The 16273-nt window shown below is 40.9% G+C and overlaps 1 protein-coding gene across 1 annotated transcript in view; it reads right to left on the bottom strand.

Annotated features, from left to right (window-relative positions):
• Positions 1–12535, bottom strand: part of VGLL4 (vestigial like family member 4) — a 90217-nt gene extending 77682 nt beyond the window's left edge. Inside the window, exons 1-2 of the mRNA XM_027467772.3 lie at positions 12328–12535; positions 5204–5280 (exon numbers count right to left, since the gene is read on the bottom strand). Coding sequence (XP_027323573.1) covers positions 5204–5267 — 64 coding nt within the window. The 5' untranslated portion in view covers positions 5268–5280; positions 12328–12535. The remainder of the gene's footprint in view (positions 1–5203; positions 5281–12327) is intronic.
• Positions 12536–16273: the final 3738 nt, after the last annotated feature.

Here is a 16273-nt window from a genome sequence, read left to right on the forward strand (position 1 = left end):
TTATCCACTTTGTATTTTAAAGTAATACGCTTACAGTTACTATCTTCAACAGTGTCAAAAAAAATAATGAGTTGTTCTCATCTCATCCTGAATGTATTCTTTTTTAGGATCAGCTTTCAAAAACAACAAATTACTGTATATTAATTAAGAGATGGTAGACAGCACAAAGTTCCTTCTCCTAGCTGAACTGATTGACCTAAATGAAGGAAAGTAAAAACTGATTTGCAGGTATTGTCTACATGAGAAATTTATTGCAAAATATATTAGGGTAGGGATTTTAAAGCACAGCAGTTCTTCTGCACTAGAAATACCGACTACACAGTCTAGCTTAATTATTTGAAGTGAATTAAACTAAGCCACATAAAAGGAACCATTGCCAAAGAATAATAGTCTTCATAGGCAAGAAGTATAAAATAGCAGTTCCAGGTTTACTTACATACAAATACGGCACACACAACTGCAGTACACATGCAAGAAGCATGACTTGATCAAAGCTTTTTTATTATCATTATTATTTTAAATGCCCTCCTCTATCACAGAGTTTCAAAATATAAAGTAAGACTCAATAGGTACGGACTTGGTACACTGTATTTGAATCCAAAGCTATTACCCTGGACTTTGTTGTGCCATTTATTAGCTGTTTCTAAAACTTTCATTTCCTCATGGAAATATATTATCTTCTGTCTGCCAACAACACACTTTTCACTATAATATCCTGAAAGAGTAAGAAACAACATGTATTTTTCCTCATTCATTCCCATTCTTAAACTAGAATTGCATACTGGAGGGAAGCACAACTGAAATGTTACTACAAAATAAGCACATGACAAGAACACAGTGCTTTCAATGCATTCTGCAACTACAAGTCCTCATTTTCTGTCAAACATCTCAAAATAAACTTGACTTTTGCAATTATACATTAATCCACATTTGATAAGGTTTCTACCAGCTCTGATAACAATCAATAGACAGCACACATACACAGATCTTACAGATGTTCACTTCATACAAAACCCACTACCCATGCTCTGAAAAACAAACAAACAAACAAAAACCAACACAGCAAAACCTTACAGGTGCCACTTACAGATGAATAGTTGCTCATCACCTACTCTTGCACTGAACAGTCACTCATAAACAGCACAGACTTCCTACATCCTATCCCTTTCACTGTTGAAAACTGAGTGATTAAGAGACAAGCCTTCAAGATGACAGGCACCCTTGTATGCTTTCTTTCCAGTGAAACAAGAAATCAAGTGTGGACAGCAAGTAAAAGTTGCTTAACCCATCCCTGGCAGTGCCCAAGGCCAGGCTGGATGGGGCCTTGAGCAACCTGGCCTGGTGAGAGGTGTCCTGGCCCATGGCAGGGGGTTGGGATTCGATGGGCTTTAGGGTCCCTTCCAGCACAAACCATTCTGTGATTCTATGAAAAACAAACTCTATTAGAAAATATCTTTGTCCTCTGCTTTAACTGTTATCATGTCCAAAGCAGTGTCAACTTACCTTCTTTCATAAAGTATAGATCTACTACAACTTAAGCTTAAATTACATCACTCTGGTAAGAGTGACAAATAGAAAATTACATTAATAATTTATTTTCTGTAATTAATCATTTCCATGAAACAGTAGTTAACCAAATGTTTTGTAAATTTTCTTTCATAACAAGTGCAGCATGATTTATACTGGGAGTTGTTGAAATAACTGCCAACATAGTTCATGAAATAAAAAAAAGAGATGCCATTGAAAGCAACATACCGTGCAAACATATCACCAAAGGTCAACCTCACTGACATAGATGAAAAAGAAAAAAAGAAAAAAAAAACACCATCCTCAAGGTCATATTTGTTTAAAAAAAAAAAAAAAAAAAAAAAAAAACCACTAACAATTCCAGGAAATCTAATAGCCATAAATCACATTCATTTTTTATTTGTTTAAGTACTGGTACAGTTAAAAAGATATTTGTTTTCAACTGAATGTAACCTATGCACACACAAAGACACTTCTACATTACTTGGCATTCTGTTGAGTGTCCCACAGAGATAAAAGAGGATACTTCATGTTAGAAAGAATTAAATTTATAAATAATGGTAATATTCCTCCTGAGAATATAGTTAGACAACCAAGAATAAAATGAAATAACGTAGCAGCTTCAGGAAATAAGCCTTGCTATTAACAGGAACCTGTATGTGTACTGCTTAGGTACAGTAAATGCACTTGAAAACTGCTGATTTGTGCAAGTTAGTTTGAAGTTGAGGTTGAGATAGAATTAAAGCATATCAGGGTGCTAAAGTTTGTAATTTGTCTGCAAGAGGATCAATGTCTGGTATACAAACAGTACTAACACTTTCAGGAAAAGTAGCAGCTAAATCAGTGATATGCATGAACAAGAGCACCAACAACTTAAGCTAGCTTTATATCTTATGAAGGAGTATACGTAGTTTAACTTCAAAAACATTTTATACACGTTACGTTCTCTTACATACAGCATATGCTTCCTTCCTTATACTGCAAGACAGAATTGTAAAGGTCACGTTCATTTTTATTTTAAAAGCTTTAATATTAAAATACTTTGAAGAGGAATAATTTTCAGTGATTATAGTTAAAATGGATGATATCTTAATTGCTTCAGTTGGTCTTGAGAAGACAGATTAGCTGTTTTTAATTCTTACACTCTATGTGGCTTAGATGAGCCTAATCATCCTTACAAGGAGATTTATTGTTTCGCTGGAACCTAACCACTATTTTCTTCATAGCACTTTGATGTCAGAAAAGTTTATGGCTTCATTTTCTTCTGGTCCCCATTGGAAAAAGAAAAAAAAAAAAAGATAAAATTTCAAATTTGAAATGTGCAAAGGGCATCAGGAACTATCTGGTAGATAAATTTCTATTCCAGAAAAAAAAAAAAAAGAGAGACTTCAGGTAAGACAGAAATGTTCCAGAAGCTAAACGTATCTGAAATCCGTATTCAAAAGTCAGGAAGCAGGAAAGTTCACATTATCATTGTCAATGTCAAGACGAACCTATTGTTTTTGTCATTCCTGTCACTGTCCATCCCCGCCCCTGCAATGAATGAACAATAAAATGACCTGCATAGTATTACCTAAATACAATCAACATCACTGAAATAATGCAATACCTTGTTCAGATACCAAGTATCTAAGAATAATGTGATTTAAGGAGGAAAAACAAAACAAAACAAACAAAAAAAAAGAAATGACTGGAGTACAGGTCATGACTGGAATATGAGGAAGTCCACAGAATTCCATTTGTTACATAAAGTCAGCATGGGATATACAAGTCCAGAGACGAACTGCTGCTAAAGCTTCAGGAGCAGCCTGCCAGGCACTTTACTGGAAAGCTCAAGGATAATCACTAAACTTAAGATTAAGGCTAATTTCAACCTATTAGTATCCATTAGGCAACACCACTTGCTGGTGCAGTTTCCAAAAAAATGCAACACAAAAAAGTACGGGTTCAGAGCCTGGTCTGCGCTCCTTAGATCTTCCTTTTCGCAGCTTTACATATGATAGCGTGCTTGGTGTGCAGCACACTCAGCAACAGGACAAACTTAGAGAGAGTATAAGTTAGAAGCTGCAGAGTGGCATAAATCTAATTAAGTCTAAGTGGTAAAACTAAAGGAATGTAAATTAGAACCAGACACATATCAGCTTCCTCACATGCGAGCTGCACTGATTCAGACTTCCTCTGGATTCTCTAAACACAGCCCAACATTCCTACCCTATGGAACTCAGAATCAAAATCAAACTAGAATCTCAGGCAGTATATGTATATACATATATATAGATATATAGATATATATATATGTATACACACACACACACATATATATATATACACACACACGCATGTAGTCAAAAGAAAATAAGCTAAGCTTTTGCCATTTCAGTAAACATGCAAGTTAATTTACAAGAGAAATTGCCAGGCCAAAATCACAGTTAGAACAATTTCCTTGAGGACTTTCACTGCTGTTCTTTTTACCAGTAATAGTCAACAACTATAGCATTCAACTAAGTCATCCCATTACAGAGGGATCAGTACAAACTTAGTCCTTAGTCCTTATCTAGCAGTAAGGTGAACATGAAAGAGCAACAAAAGCAATATTCATTATAAAGCTAAGACACAGTAACACAGAAGTATGAAACTTTCATTTTGCAAACTTCTTCAACAGTGAGCTACTGTTATCTTGACTATTTGAACATACACAAAAAGTCTGGGACTTGATCTCCAAATACACAGTGTTTGTTTCGTATTTCAATTAATTCAATATGTTGATTAGCAGCAGCAGTAAATCAATTACTTAATTCAACATTCGAAACCTTCACTTTTCAAAAAAAGTCAACTTAAAAGGCAACTTTATGCACAGATGCTACATACAGACACACAAAAAGCGCAGTTTAAAATCCAAAATACCATTTTCCTAGTTAGTATTTATTTAGGTTGATAACCATGATGCATACATTACTCAGAAAAAAAAAAAAAAAAAAAGGAAAGTTATTACTAACATGCCATTCTACACAGTAGCACTACAATTTGGCAGAAGTGAAAACATTCTTCTAATATCGGCTAACCCATCTTAGACAATTTTTCTGAATGGTAAGAGAAGTAAAAATATTACCCAAATGCCTGGCAATGAGATACTCTGTAGCTGCAACTGACATCATTTATAACGTTAACATCCTGTACTTGTCTTTTACTAGCACTGAAAGGAAAATGAAGTGCTCATTACTAATTGTAACTGTCTACCTCTAAGTTTTTATGAGCTGGAAAGGAATCTTTGCCCATCCATCCGTGCACACCTAGTTACATGTTCTTAAAAGGGAACAGGCCTCCCTGATGTAAAACGCCTCCTTACTTTGACAGTGATTCCAATACAAGCTGTTGTCTGCTAACAATCCAAAAGTAATTGGGAAAAGAAGGGCACCTTTCTATGGATCGCTAAGTATGTTTTAAAAATAACAGAAACAATTGTCTTGCATCTTGCATACTAACCAATTTAAATGCAATGTCGTGTTTTTTTTTTTTTTCCTATCTTAAGATGACAACCTTAAGAGCTTCTGAAGACATTTTCCTATGTCTTAGACTCAGTAAACTGTAAAGATGGGTAAAGCCAGCAACTAGACTGATGCACAGTACAAACATAAAGCATCTGGATCCAACAGAGAGAACCAAGTTTCAGACTTACGTTTCTCGTCATCAGCATGTAGTAGAGACGCCGCTCTTGATAAAACATCCAACGGAGTCTCCATTCCTCTCTGGATCCTGGAAAATTCGGAAAGGAAATCTTGAATTTTACAATGTTTCAGTAGTACACAGCTAGTTGGTCACTGAATTACAAATGCTAAAAATCCTTTCATCTTGCCTGCAAGTACTACAGGGTCATCTTGCACAGTTCACCTTCTTTTGCATTTCAGTATTAAAAAAAACATTTCAGTATTAAAAAAAATATTTGTTTCTCCTGTTTGTTTTGTCTGTTGTTTTTCCCCTGTGGTAGTCTTCTGCTCTTAGCAAAGAGTAAACTTAGAGATTCAGTACCAAACCATGCTAGGCAGCATGCCACTCATTCACAGAGTACACACATTAGGTATTACAGAAGGAAGAAGAAACAAACAAGAGCATGACAGCAGGAAGAATCAAAACCCCAGTTTTCTGCTGTTGTCACATTACAACAGCACAGGATTTGTTAAAACCAAGTCACTGCTGAAAACAAGGAAACATTAAATATTAGCTTTCCCACCAACTACTCATCCAAAACAAACCAGAAAACCAAGTTCTCAAACACTTGACTGAAACTGACAACCACTGCTCATATACATTGCAAGTGTTATCTGCTATATATTTTAAGTTTTTTTTTTTTTCTCCTTCTCACATGCCTTCCTTCCATCCAAATAGCTACTTGAGACAGTATCCAAAGGTGCAACTCATTTGAAGAAGACAGCTGGTCTGATTCCCCACAGCAGCAAAGGACTGCTTTAGACCTACAATCTTCAGTAAACATGCACTCCATATTCTCCCATGTCCACAGCAGAATCACCCAAAGCTTTAAGTCATTAAGAGATTTTCTTACTCGTGGATCAAATGCTCATCTATATGGTGCAGACTGAAAACTGTTAACTCCTACAGTTAGCATCACACCTCATTAGTTGCTTGTCTGTTTTTTTCCCCTACAACTCATAATTGCAATACAGGAAAAATTCACCCCATCCCAAAACAATGTACACTTCAGGAATATAGCAAGCGATATTCTCTCAATAAATAAATAGATAAATAAAATAATTGCATTATAGCTTACATAAACCTGTAAAAGTTTCACATATATGGCTTCAAAACTATAAAGAAGCTCCAATGTAAGAAGATATGAAAACGAAAGTAAGGAAGAGAATAGCATGCTGTCAAGGTGCTTGCATTGAAAGGCCAACAACTTACAGCTGCTTTTAAATAAAGCAACAGCATAGACAGAACTGGTAAAACAGAGGAAGAGAGAAAATCCAAAATTGCTAACAATTTCTTTCATTGTTTTCTTTTGTTTTTTTTTTTCCCAAAAAAAGTTGCATGTTATTCTGTCATAAGAACTGTTTACTGTAACTTACTTTCCAGTGTGACTTAAAAAAATAAAATAAAAAAATTAGTATCAACTCCAGAAATCTCAAAACTTATACATTTATATAGATTTAACAAGCTCGTGCTTGGGTAGCAATTTCCTTGACTTTGCACAATGAATAATGAATAATTAATAATAAATCTCACTATTAAAATTCAACAAAGATTGTAAAGCATAAGAGAAAGGATTTTAAAGTATATTTAGTTTTCCATTATTTTTTTATGATTGGAATCCAGTCTTGTTACTGTAGGACTGAATGAGGAGAGGAGATATATTTGCAATAACTAAATATAGCACTCAAGGATAAAGACACACATTCTCCCTCCCTGTCAGGATCACCTTTTGCTCAAGAGCAGTATTTTAATCAAACTGATAAATATCAATTAACTTTTTTTTTCTTTTTAAGACTGTATAGGTGGGCAACAGGTTTTAGAAAATAAGATTTTAGGCTCTTTTTTCTAAGTCTATCGTCATTAAATATTTCTTTATGCCATATTCAGCCTCTCTTTCTTCCAAACCAAACAGTGTCCTCTACAGAAGGCTTCCCCACTCCACTCCGATTCCCTAGACCATGATGCTTGGTTCTCTTCTGATTTTTGTTTTATTGGCATTTAAAACAGCACCACTTTACTTCTCAGAGTGTTGATTAGGTCAGTGTTGACTGGTCCTCTCACACAAACTCTTCTGCCACAGTAAAAGCTCAGCCAGAACCAAAGACTGCAGTACCTGGGATCAGAAGAGGCAGCGACACCGAACTGACCGACGGCCGCCCATGACGTAGCCCTAACCAGCCTTGTCCTCAGTTTCACGGTACTTCAAAGCTTTTTGGACAACTCTTTAGAAAAACCTCTCTTGACTAAGAACAATGTAAAGGATATTATGATCTGCCTTTTACTGAAAACAAATTGCTGTTCCCCTCGAGTCCGCCAGTAATATCCAAGTAATGGGAGCAGCAGATGCCCAGTCCCTTTCCGGAACACGCTCCTAGTAAGAGAATTAGCTGGTGACAGAGGTTCACGTTGACAGAAGGAAACAGGAACCAAATCTTAATTCTATTCAGGAAATCAGACACTTTTAAAACAATTTCAGTAAAATTGGCCTCCATGTAGTTTCGGAGCTTTGCATATTCCTGAAGCTTACATCATAGGAGAGCTGCAGAAGTGTTTCGCTAGCAGTTAATGTCTTGTTGTGTCCATTCAGCAGCTTCTTGAAAGAGATGCTGCTAATACAGAGATCTGCAAATCCCAGGGTGTGATTCCACATATGCTGCACACATTTACAGTTATAAAAATTACCTTCAAGGAGCAATAAACTCCCAGGTTATTTTTCAAACGATATGAAATAAACCTCTATCCCTAAATTAAGCTAACAAGTCAGGAATAGCAGCTCAGAAAGGAAACAAAGATTGCCTACAAGAATGAGAGGAGGAATCTTCTGAAGATAGTTCAAAGCTTAAAATTCTCTTTTAATCTTGGCAAGGACAGCAAGTGCTGCAGCTACTCCAACACAGCCTTCAGAGAACAGCCCAGTCATCCTCATAAGGAGTCACACTTCAAAACTGAAGATTTCAGTTTCCAGGGTTCTGATGAAAAACCAGTGAAAAGCAGGCTTCGATAAGTTAGTTAATTCTGTGTTATGCCTAAGTTTGTCTATGTTGTAGAAACAAACTTAAACCATATCTAAAGTTATAAATGAAAGTATCCCATAAAAACAAAGAAACAACAACAACTTTGCCTCTGTACAAGTATTGCTTTACACCCAGGCCTCAAAAGGGAAACCAAATTACTAACGAAACGTAGGTGCACAAATTTAACTTCCTCTGGCTAGGCTCGATCTAAACATGACGGAAACAGTCTTACAGGTCTCCTAGCTGATACAAACTCTGAACTCCTCGATTTAAAGCAATATGAACCAAAAGCACTTTTACAAGAGTTTAAGGTAATTGTATCTACAGTAATTTCAGATATTAGTTTAATATCTTAGTGCTCTTACTTATCAATTGGTGCTCCCACTCAGTATTTCCCTAGTCTGCCATTTCTCCTGCATGGCAGCAGAGAAACATTCAGGAACGTAGTAAACACACAGAATGTTAAAGACTGTCAGACTGTCTGAACCACAAATGAATTACTAAACATCTCAATGACACTGATCCCCTAGCAGGTTTTTATGCAGCATCTGCACTTCAAGAACATAACACCCTTCAGTTTAATGAAACAACGCATTTCCCCCCTTCTCTTCAAACTTCTGCAAATGCCATGCACATGTGGAGTACTCTCAGCTTAGCAAATACCTCACAGTTAACATTTTTGAAGACCATAGCAACAGAGAAATTAGAGCGTTTGCAAACGAACCGTTAAGTGTTTTCATGAATTTATAGAGCACCTTCTGAGCATCAGGGAAAGCTCGCAGGGAAAGTCTTAAACTTGCTTATTTGAAGCTTAAGTAAACAGGCAGCAGAGAAACTGACACCAAAGACTAACTGCAGACTGGACAACGAGACATTCATTCAATCCCACGTAAATTATTATTCACAGTGGGGTACGCCAGGAGAGAGTTCAAATAAGAGATTAATTTCATATTTGATTAAAGGAAAAGGGAATAAGGAAGGAATAGAACAGAGAAATACCCAAGGTAATATTTGCAGCAGTAATCGGCATGGAACTACGATGGCTTTTGTCTAGAAGGAATCTTAACTAGGACCAAAGTAATGAGGCAGATAACAGAAAAAAGGGACAGATTGATGAGAACAAAGACATGCTGGGCAGATGAAAAATTCAGGAGGATTTAGACATAGTTTGGACATGAAGATTTAAAGAAAGGTCACCGTCATAAGGACAGCTGGATCACAGGTCTGACTGACACACAGAACAGCAGCCCAGCCAACGGCTACTGCAAACAAGCTAATGAGAAACGTCTGAAAGCAGACACTACTACGGGGTCTCCTTTGAACTTACTGAGTGTGAACTACCGATAGACATCTACACGATGCCAAGGAGAGAGAAAGACTGAACCTTTCAGCGATGTGGAGAAAAGTCTGGCATTTGAATTCGTATGTCTGGTAAAATTACAGGGATAACGTTGGAGGGAGAGAAATGAATAAGTCAAGCCCATTGTAACAACAAAAATGTGAGACAAGAATGACAGGAGACTCAAGAAACTATCAAGAGTGAGGACGAAAGTGAAGTAAGCATAGATAAACAGAAGCATAGGAAAACAAGATTAACTAAAGAGCACTGACAGTCAAAAGCACCTGACTTCTAGGAAGATGCAAGCAAAGTATGTACTAGTCAGATGTCATACCCCACAGTCAGAGGTGTTTCAGTTCATTTCAATGGAACAAAGCAAAAGTGAAGAGGGAATCCAGACACAGCCTACCAGAACAATTAGTAAGGCTGCAGAGGAAGGAAATATAAAGTAAAAATCTGATGCAAACTAAGTCGGGAGTGTTTTTGAGACAGGAGAGAGCAAAGCATATTAGTGCTGAAATGAGAAAAAGGATAAGCACACTGTATTCAATGTATGCCCTCAAAAGCTGCAACATGTTTAAATTCCTTCAACTGCACCTACATCGCAGCCTCTATTTGTGGGTACATAAATCCTGTGCTGAGATAGATACCCGTATGAAACATTAACTGTTAAGTGTTCAATTTAGATTGTGATAACCATATAGCACTGATCACCTTCCCGCATTTATGACAGACAGGCTTTCATAGTGAGTTCAGGCTCCTTGGCCAATGGAATCATCAAAATACTACTTTTTTTTTTTTTTTTTTGAAGTCTTTCCTCCGTACCTTGTTTTCTTACCGTACTTGTTTTATATGTGAAAGTGTGTTTGAACAGGCAAACCTCCAAACAGAAACAACTTAATGATTTGACTTATCACATATAAAAATAAAGAGCTTAAAGCAAAACTTTGGCATTTAACCATGTGTTTTTGTTTTCTGTTGCATAAATCCTCTTTAACAAGGAAACAAAAATCTAACAAAGGTAAGGATTTAAAGGTGGAGAAGTCTAACCTGACCATGTCTTGCTTCGAAAAGATCATTCAATCCATCATGTAATAATTTCTGATGCAAAAACAGTATGCAACATCTAAATATAATAAAGGGACCTGAAGAGAAGCTACCTTTTACAATAGAAAACGTAGCTGAGAACAAATCAACATTTTCAGTGTCTCTAAATCATGTTAGTTACTGAAGTTAAATATATTTAAACCAGAATTTCCTGTTGCTTTAAAATATGCTTCTTCAGTTAACACACCCAGAAGGTCTATACCAACTATTTTCTACCACGTCTTAGCTACCAGTCGCGTTTTATACCACTAGACTGTCAGATCCACACCTTTCAGTACCAGTTCTGGGTGCCACCACTTGCAGAGCTGGCCTAATTCCTACTCAAAGGTGGGTGTAAAAGTGAGGTGGCAGCAGTCACGGTACCGAGTCCTTCCCGAGCAGAGGTAAGGAGGGTTAGCAGCACAGCACCCTGCACAGTACACCCAGCCCCATTCCCCACAGCACAGTGGGGGTACTGGTGGTTCTGCAGCAAGGGTTTCAGCCCAGAGGTTTGCTTCAAAAACTAAACAACGACAAAAAAAAAAAAAATGCAAATGTACAGCGCAGACACTGCCAAGTTCTACCAGGAGTCTACCAGACCAGATCTGCCTTTTCTGTATGACTTTAGGCAGTTTTTTTAAGGCATGATTGTAACCGCTGCATCAACCAGACGACACAGAAACGTAAGGGATTAAGCAAAGCGTGGTCTACATCAGAAATACGCGTAAGTATTTCTTACAAGTAGGCAGATGGGAAAAACACAAAGAACAAGAATTCTGTAGAAAAGCCCTAAAAATATTATGTATGAAGGTAGGAAGGGAAGATTACTGCCAGATCTTACGCCGTTCTAGATGTACGGGTTCTCAGTATCACCATCTGCAAAGAGAACATTACTCCCTACCTGCAGCCGCTTCCCCTGCGAGGAACGTTCCTTAAACAACTGCCTAAACTCTAAGAAAGCCTAATCAGAAAAGTTACACTCCAGGAGGAGCCCTGCAGCTCTAGACCAGTTGCTTGTCTTTGGTTTAATTAAAGAATTCCCATCGTTTCTGATTCCCAATAACCCTGCGGAGCAACAGAGTGAAAGGAAAGCGACCCGGCCCCACGGCTCCCCTGTCAGCAGGAGCAGTTGTTGGGTTTCCACTCGCTGCACTTGCAGGAAAGCGGAGCGCTGCTGTCACGTGCTGTCAGTTTGACTCAGAAACTTAATTACTTCTGATTACATCTGGGCAACACAAACCCAGCTTGACTGCAGAGCCTGGAATTGCTCTGCTACAGACTAAACCCTGCACGTACGTACAAGCGGAGCACGCTCGATGCAGGATCCGAAGCTTTAACAGCCCCCTCGGGGCTCGTTCGCGAAGATTTGCACCGCGGGACCCCTCCCAAACGAGCTCCCCGCCGGGCCCGGGCCCGGCCCGCTTCCCCCCGGCCCCCGGGGCAGCCCGGCGGCTGCAGGCTCCTCGCCTCGCCTCGCCTCCTCCCCGCCCGGCCGCTCCTCAAAAGCCCCGCGGCGGCGGCCGGGGCTGGCGCTGGGGCGGCTCCGCCAACGGCCGCGGCGCGCAGGGCCCGGGGGGGCCCCGGCAGTGCCCTGGGGAAAGCCCCGCGGCAAGGAGCGGGCCGGGGCTTCCCCTCCCCTCCGCTCCCCTCACTCACCAGCGTGCTCCCGGCCGGGCGGCTGCGGCGAGCGGCGGCGGCGACAGCGTGGCTGCGGGGCGGGCGGCTCGCTGCAGCGGCCGGGCCGGGCCGGGGGGCTGCGGGCGGCGCCTTCAGTGCCCGCCCGGGGCCGGGGCCGGGGCGGCGGGGCCGGGAGCGGAGCGGAGCGGGCGCGGGGAGCCCCGGCGCCGCTGGCCCCGGCGCCGCTCGCTGCACGGGCCCGGGGAGGAATCCCAGGAATGATGGAATCCGGCTCCGAGCAGGTGGGGACGGCCGGGCCGCCCCATTGGCCGCGGCGGGCTATGAGCTCAGCATAATTAGGCTAATGAGGCGCTGACGTCACGGCCCGCAGGTAGGCTGAGCGCGGCGCCGAGGAAGCGGGAGCCGCGCAGGGAGGGCCCCGCCCGCAGCGCCCCCGCCGCGGGGGAGGAAGAGGAGGAGGAGGAGGGACCGCGGCGGGACGGGACGGGACGGGACGGGACGGGGCAGCGGCGCCCTCCTCTCCCTTCCCTTCCCCTCCCTGCCCAGCCCGGGCCCGCAGCTACCGCAGGCGGCGCTGGGCAGCGCGGGGGCAGCGGGGCCGGGCCCCGGGAAGGCGGCTCCGCGCTGCTGTGCCCTCACCGAGCCCGTCTGAAACTGAGGGAGAACAGAAAGCTTCTCTTAAAACCGATTTGCTCTTAAGAAGAGGATTATACAGCATTAGAGGATATATATATACATATATCGTGGCCTAATAGACACAGAGATAAATACAACACAACGGAAAGCCAGGTCTTCAGCTCCTACGGTAACCCTACAAGTAGGACTGAGGATGAAGGAGGTCGCTATGAAGATGTTAAGGCTGAAGAGGTCCAGGCAGAGCACCACAGGCCTGCGAGGCTGGGTTACTGCGCGAGGCAGGGTGCAGCACCACTCTCAGCCCCTGTGCTTGGGTTCCACCCAGCCTCTGCCCTGCCCCGCAACCTGCAGCGCTGTTCATTCCTAATCCCAAATTTTCAAGACTCAGGCAGTTCAGAAGCACAGCACAGCAAATATTTTTGCCTGTTTTCAGTTCATTGCATGAAATTAAGCAAACAGACTTGTACAGGATCAAAGCAAGCATAAGCTTTTCACACTAATTAAGATCTTGCATGATAAAACAACAACTACAAGATAAGAAAGTCCCCAGAAGATAATCTACCAGAGCCATGCAGGCTACAGGTGAAACCCAGACCACCTGCCTTCTGACCCAACCATAGTTTTTGCGGGAGCGAGGCACTGCGGTACCTCCAGATTACACCAAGGTGCTCTGAAGGAGCTGGCAGTGCTGCTTTCTGCAGCAGGCCTTTCAGCTTGCACGAGTTGCAGGAAGGGAGGAGGTGCAGAAAAGCACCACACTCCTGCTGTGTTGCCCATTGCCAACATCAGCCACCCTCCAAAGAATTAGGTCCGTTAATGCTAGATTTTCACCTTCACAATGCCGGAAGAAACTGAGGTTTCTTCACATGGCTCTTACAGCCCATGGCAAAGGGAAAGGCAAGGACAAATCGACCCGAGCCCACCACAGGATGAGTTCTGGCTGCAGATTTGTGGTGGGCCCTGAGAAGAACACAGGAGAGCAGAAATACAAAACGTCTCAATATAATGCTCTTACTGCTATTTTACTCAGCTCCTCCTCCCTTCTCTAAGCATGACAAACACTTGTGCTAATACATGCATAAATATATAAATGGCAGCACAGCTGTACTTCCTCACTGAAGGAAAAAAGTACTAAGGCACACCAAGGTTTATTTTAGATCCTGAAACTGGGATTTATGTCTGGAGTGGAGGGAGCACAGCTCCCACATTTACACAGGGAAGCAGCCAAAGCAGAAGGCCAACCAAGTGATGTGGGGAGGCTGCATGGAGGGGAACAGGCAGAGGTGAATCCCCACGCCCTGTGTCTCAATTCCCTGAAGGATTCGGAGTCCATGACAGGTCTGTGCTCTCCAATTCTAATTTTAAAATTTATCAAAATCATGCAAGAATAACTGATATTGAAGTATTTTCATATCCTTGCAAGGACAGGTCATGCAATCTCAGGGCCATCCAAAGGCAGCCAGAAATGCATTCCAAATGCTAAATGAAATCCAGACTCAGACTCAACACACATAGTGTATGTAACAGAATGGCTTCAGTTGCTAAAAAAGTGAAAGGCAAAATGCCTAACAACATCATCATAAACATTATTTTATACATTTCTTAAACTCTTAATCTACAGTATCTATAACAATATAGGGAAACATTTATAGTGTTTTTATTTATTTATTTATTTTTACAAAAAGTTGGTATTTTGTTAATGGACTGGAAAATATTTTCTTTACCAGGAAGAACAGGAGTTTGATGATCTAATTTCTGGAAAAATGGTACTCAAGATAGCAATGTGAAAATTATTAGAGAAAACACTAAACAAGAAAAACACTTTGAAGTAGGGAAAACAAAACCACAGGCACTGAGAAAAGATCTGAAATAGACATTAAGCATCACGAGGATGAATTGCTGTAGACTAATTACAAACCTTTTTAATATGTATCTTCAAGAAAAAAGTTTGCTGCTCCTGTTTACAACTGCTGGAGGGAAAGAGGTAGGCAGGGTTTCTTTGTTTAAAGAGACAGGGCTCCTGGGATGAGGAGTAGCATTAAAAAGTAGAGGTGAAAACAGCTTTTGATCCTTTGGAAATGCTATTACAGCTCCTAGCAAAAGTTTTGGAATGGGATGCAATGGGACTACTAAACCTCTACGACGTCTGAGCTTTCTGGGAAAGATGACCCTATGCACTTCCATACAAGCACTGCTAGTACAGATGGGTTCCACACTGAAGGTAAGCATCAGCATTTGTTGAGAGAAAAAAAAAAAAAAACAAATGTCAAATGCTGGAAATCACACACAAAAAAAGAATCTTAACAGCTATCAAGCCATAAAAAAAAACTTGTTGAAGCTGCTAAACACAACACATGCTAATGCTTAGCCAAGCTGTTTAAAAGGCAAATTCACAGATTAGTAAATCAAAAACAATCTCGTTTGATGAACCATATTTTGGCTTGCTTGGGTGTTACAATTTGTTTTTCATTTTGCACATACTTTACAAGTGAATGCTATCAAAGGCTCTTTGCTGACTCAGATGCCAACAGAAAAACATACTTTGCTGAAACCAAAACTGACCGAGATAGCTGCGGGTTTGCACCTGAACTAAAACAAAGAGACTTCAGTCCAAATTTAGGCAGCCAGGTAGATTGTAAGGCGTGACTCAAATCCTCAAACAGGCTCCAGTTGAAGAAACACCTGTTCCACATGTATATTAATCACTGAAAAGTGATAACGGGGGGGGGAAAGCATGTAAAGTTCTAGTGCAATGATACCCAGTACTCTTTTTCCACTCCATAATCAATGGAAGACTTACCACTGCCTGACAGAGCCAGGACAGCGACCAAGCACTGCAAGCTGCCAGCTGAGGTGTGGTACAGCTGCAGGCTGGGAAGAACCAGCAGCCACAAATACAGAACTGACTCCAAAGCTATGACTGCACATTCCAGCATGGCAGTGTCTCCTAAGTGTCCTCCACAGCAGGAACCTATCAACCAAGGATTTGTAACACGGAACTTGTATAACATCTCACAGGCCCTAAGCCCACCAAACACGTAGAATCAACTCCATTTCACAGAAGAGACACCCATATTTCATGAGCAACACAACCTGCTAGCTAATTTCTAGGTTTCTGTTTTGAGAACTTTCTTTGAGCAGTTGCATTGTTAAGTATCTTAAATCTTGTTTATTATTATTATTTTATTTTGAGATCAAGTATGGAAAGAAGCTGAAGCCAGAGTGGGGAAAAAAGGAACTGCATCAAGCCTAGTTGCAGTCAATAGGGAGATTTGATGTCCTAGTTCTGCGGACCTTACTCTGCCAATAATCTTGTAATTATTATTGC

This window comes from Anas platyrhynchos, chromosome 13 (assembly GCF_047663525.1).
Source record: "Anas platyrhynchos isolate ZD024472 breed Pekin duck chromosome 13, IASCAAS_PekinDuck_T2T, whole genome shotgun sequence".
Taxonomy (NCBI): domain Eukaryota; kingdom Metazoa; phylum Chordata; class Aves; order Anseriformes; family Anatidae; genus Anas; species Anas platyrhynchos.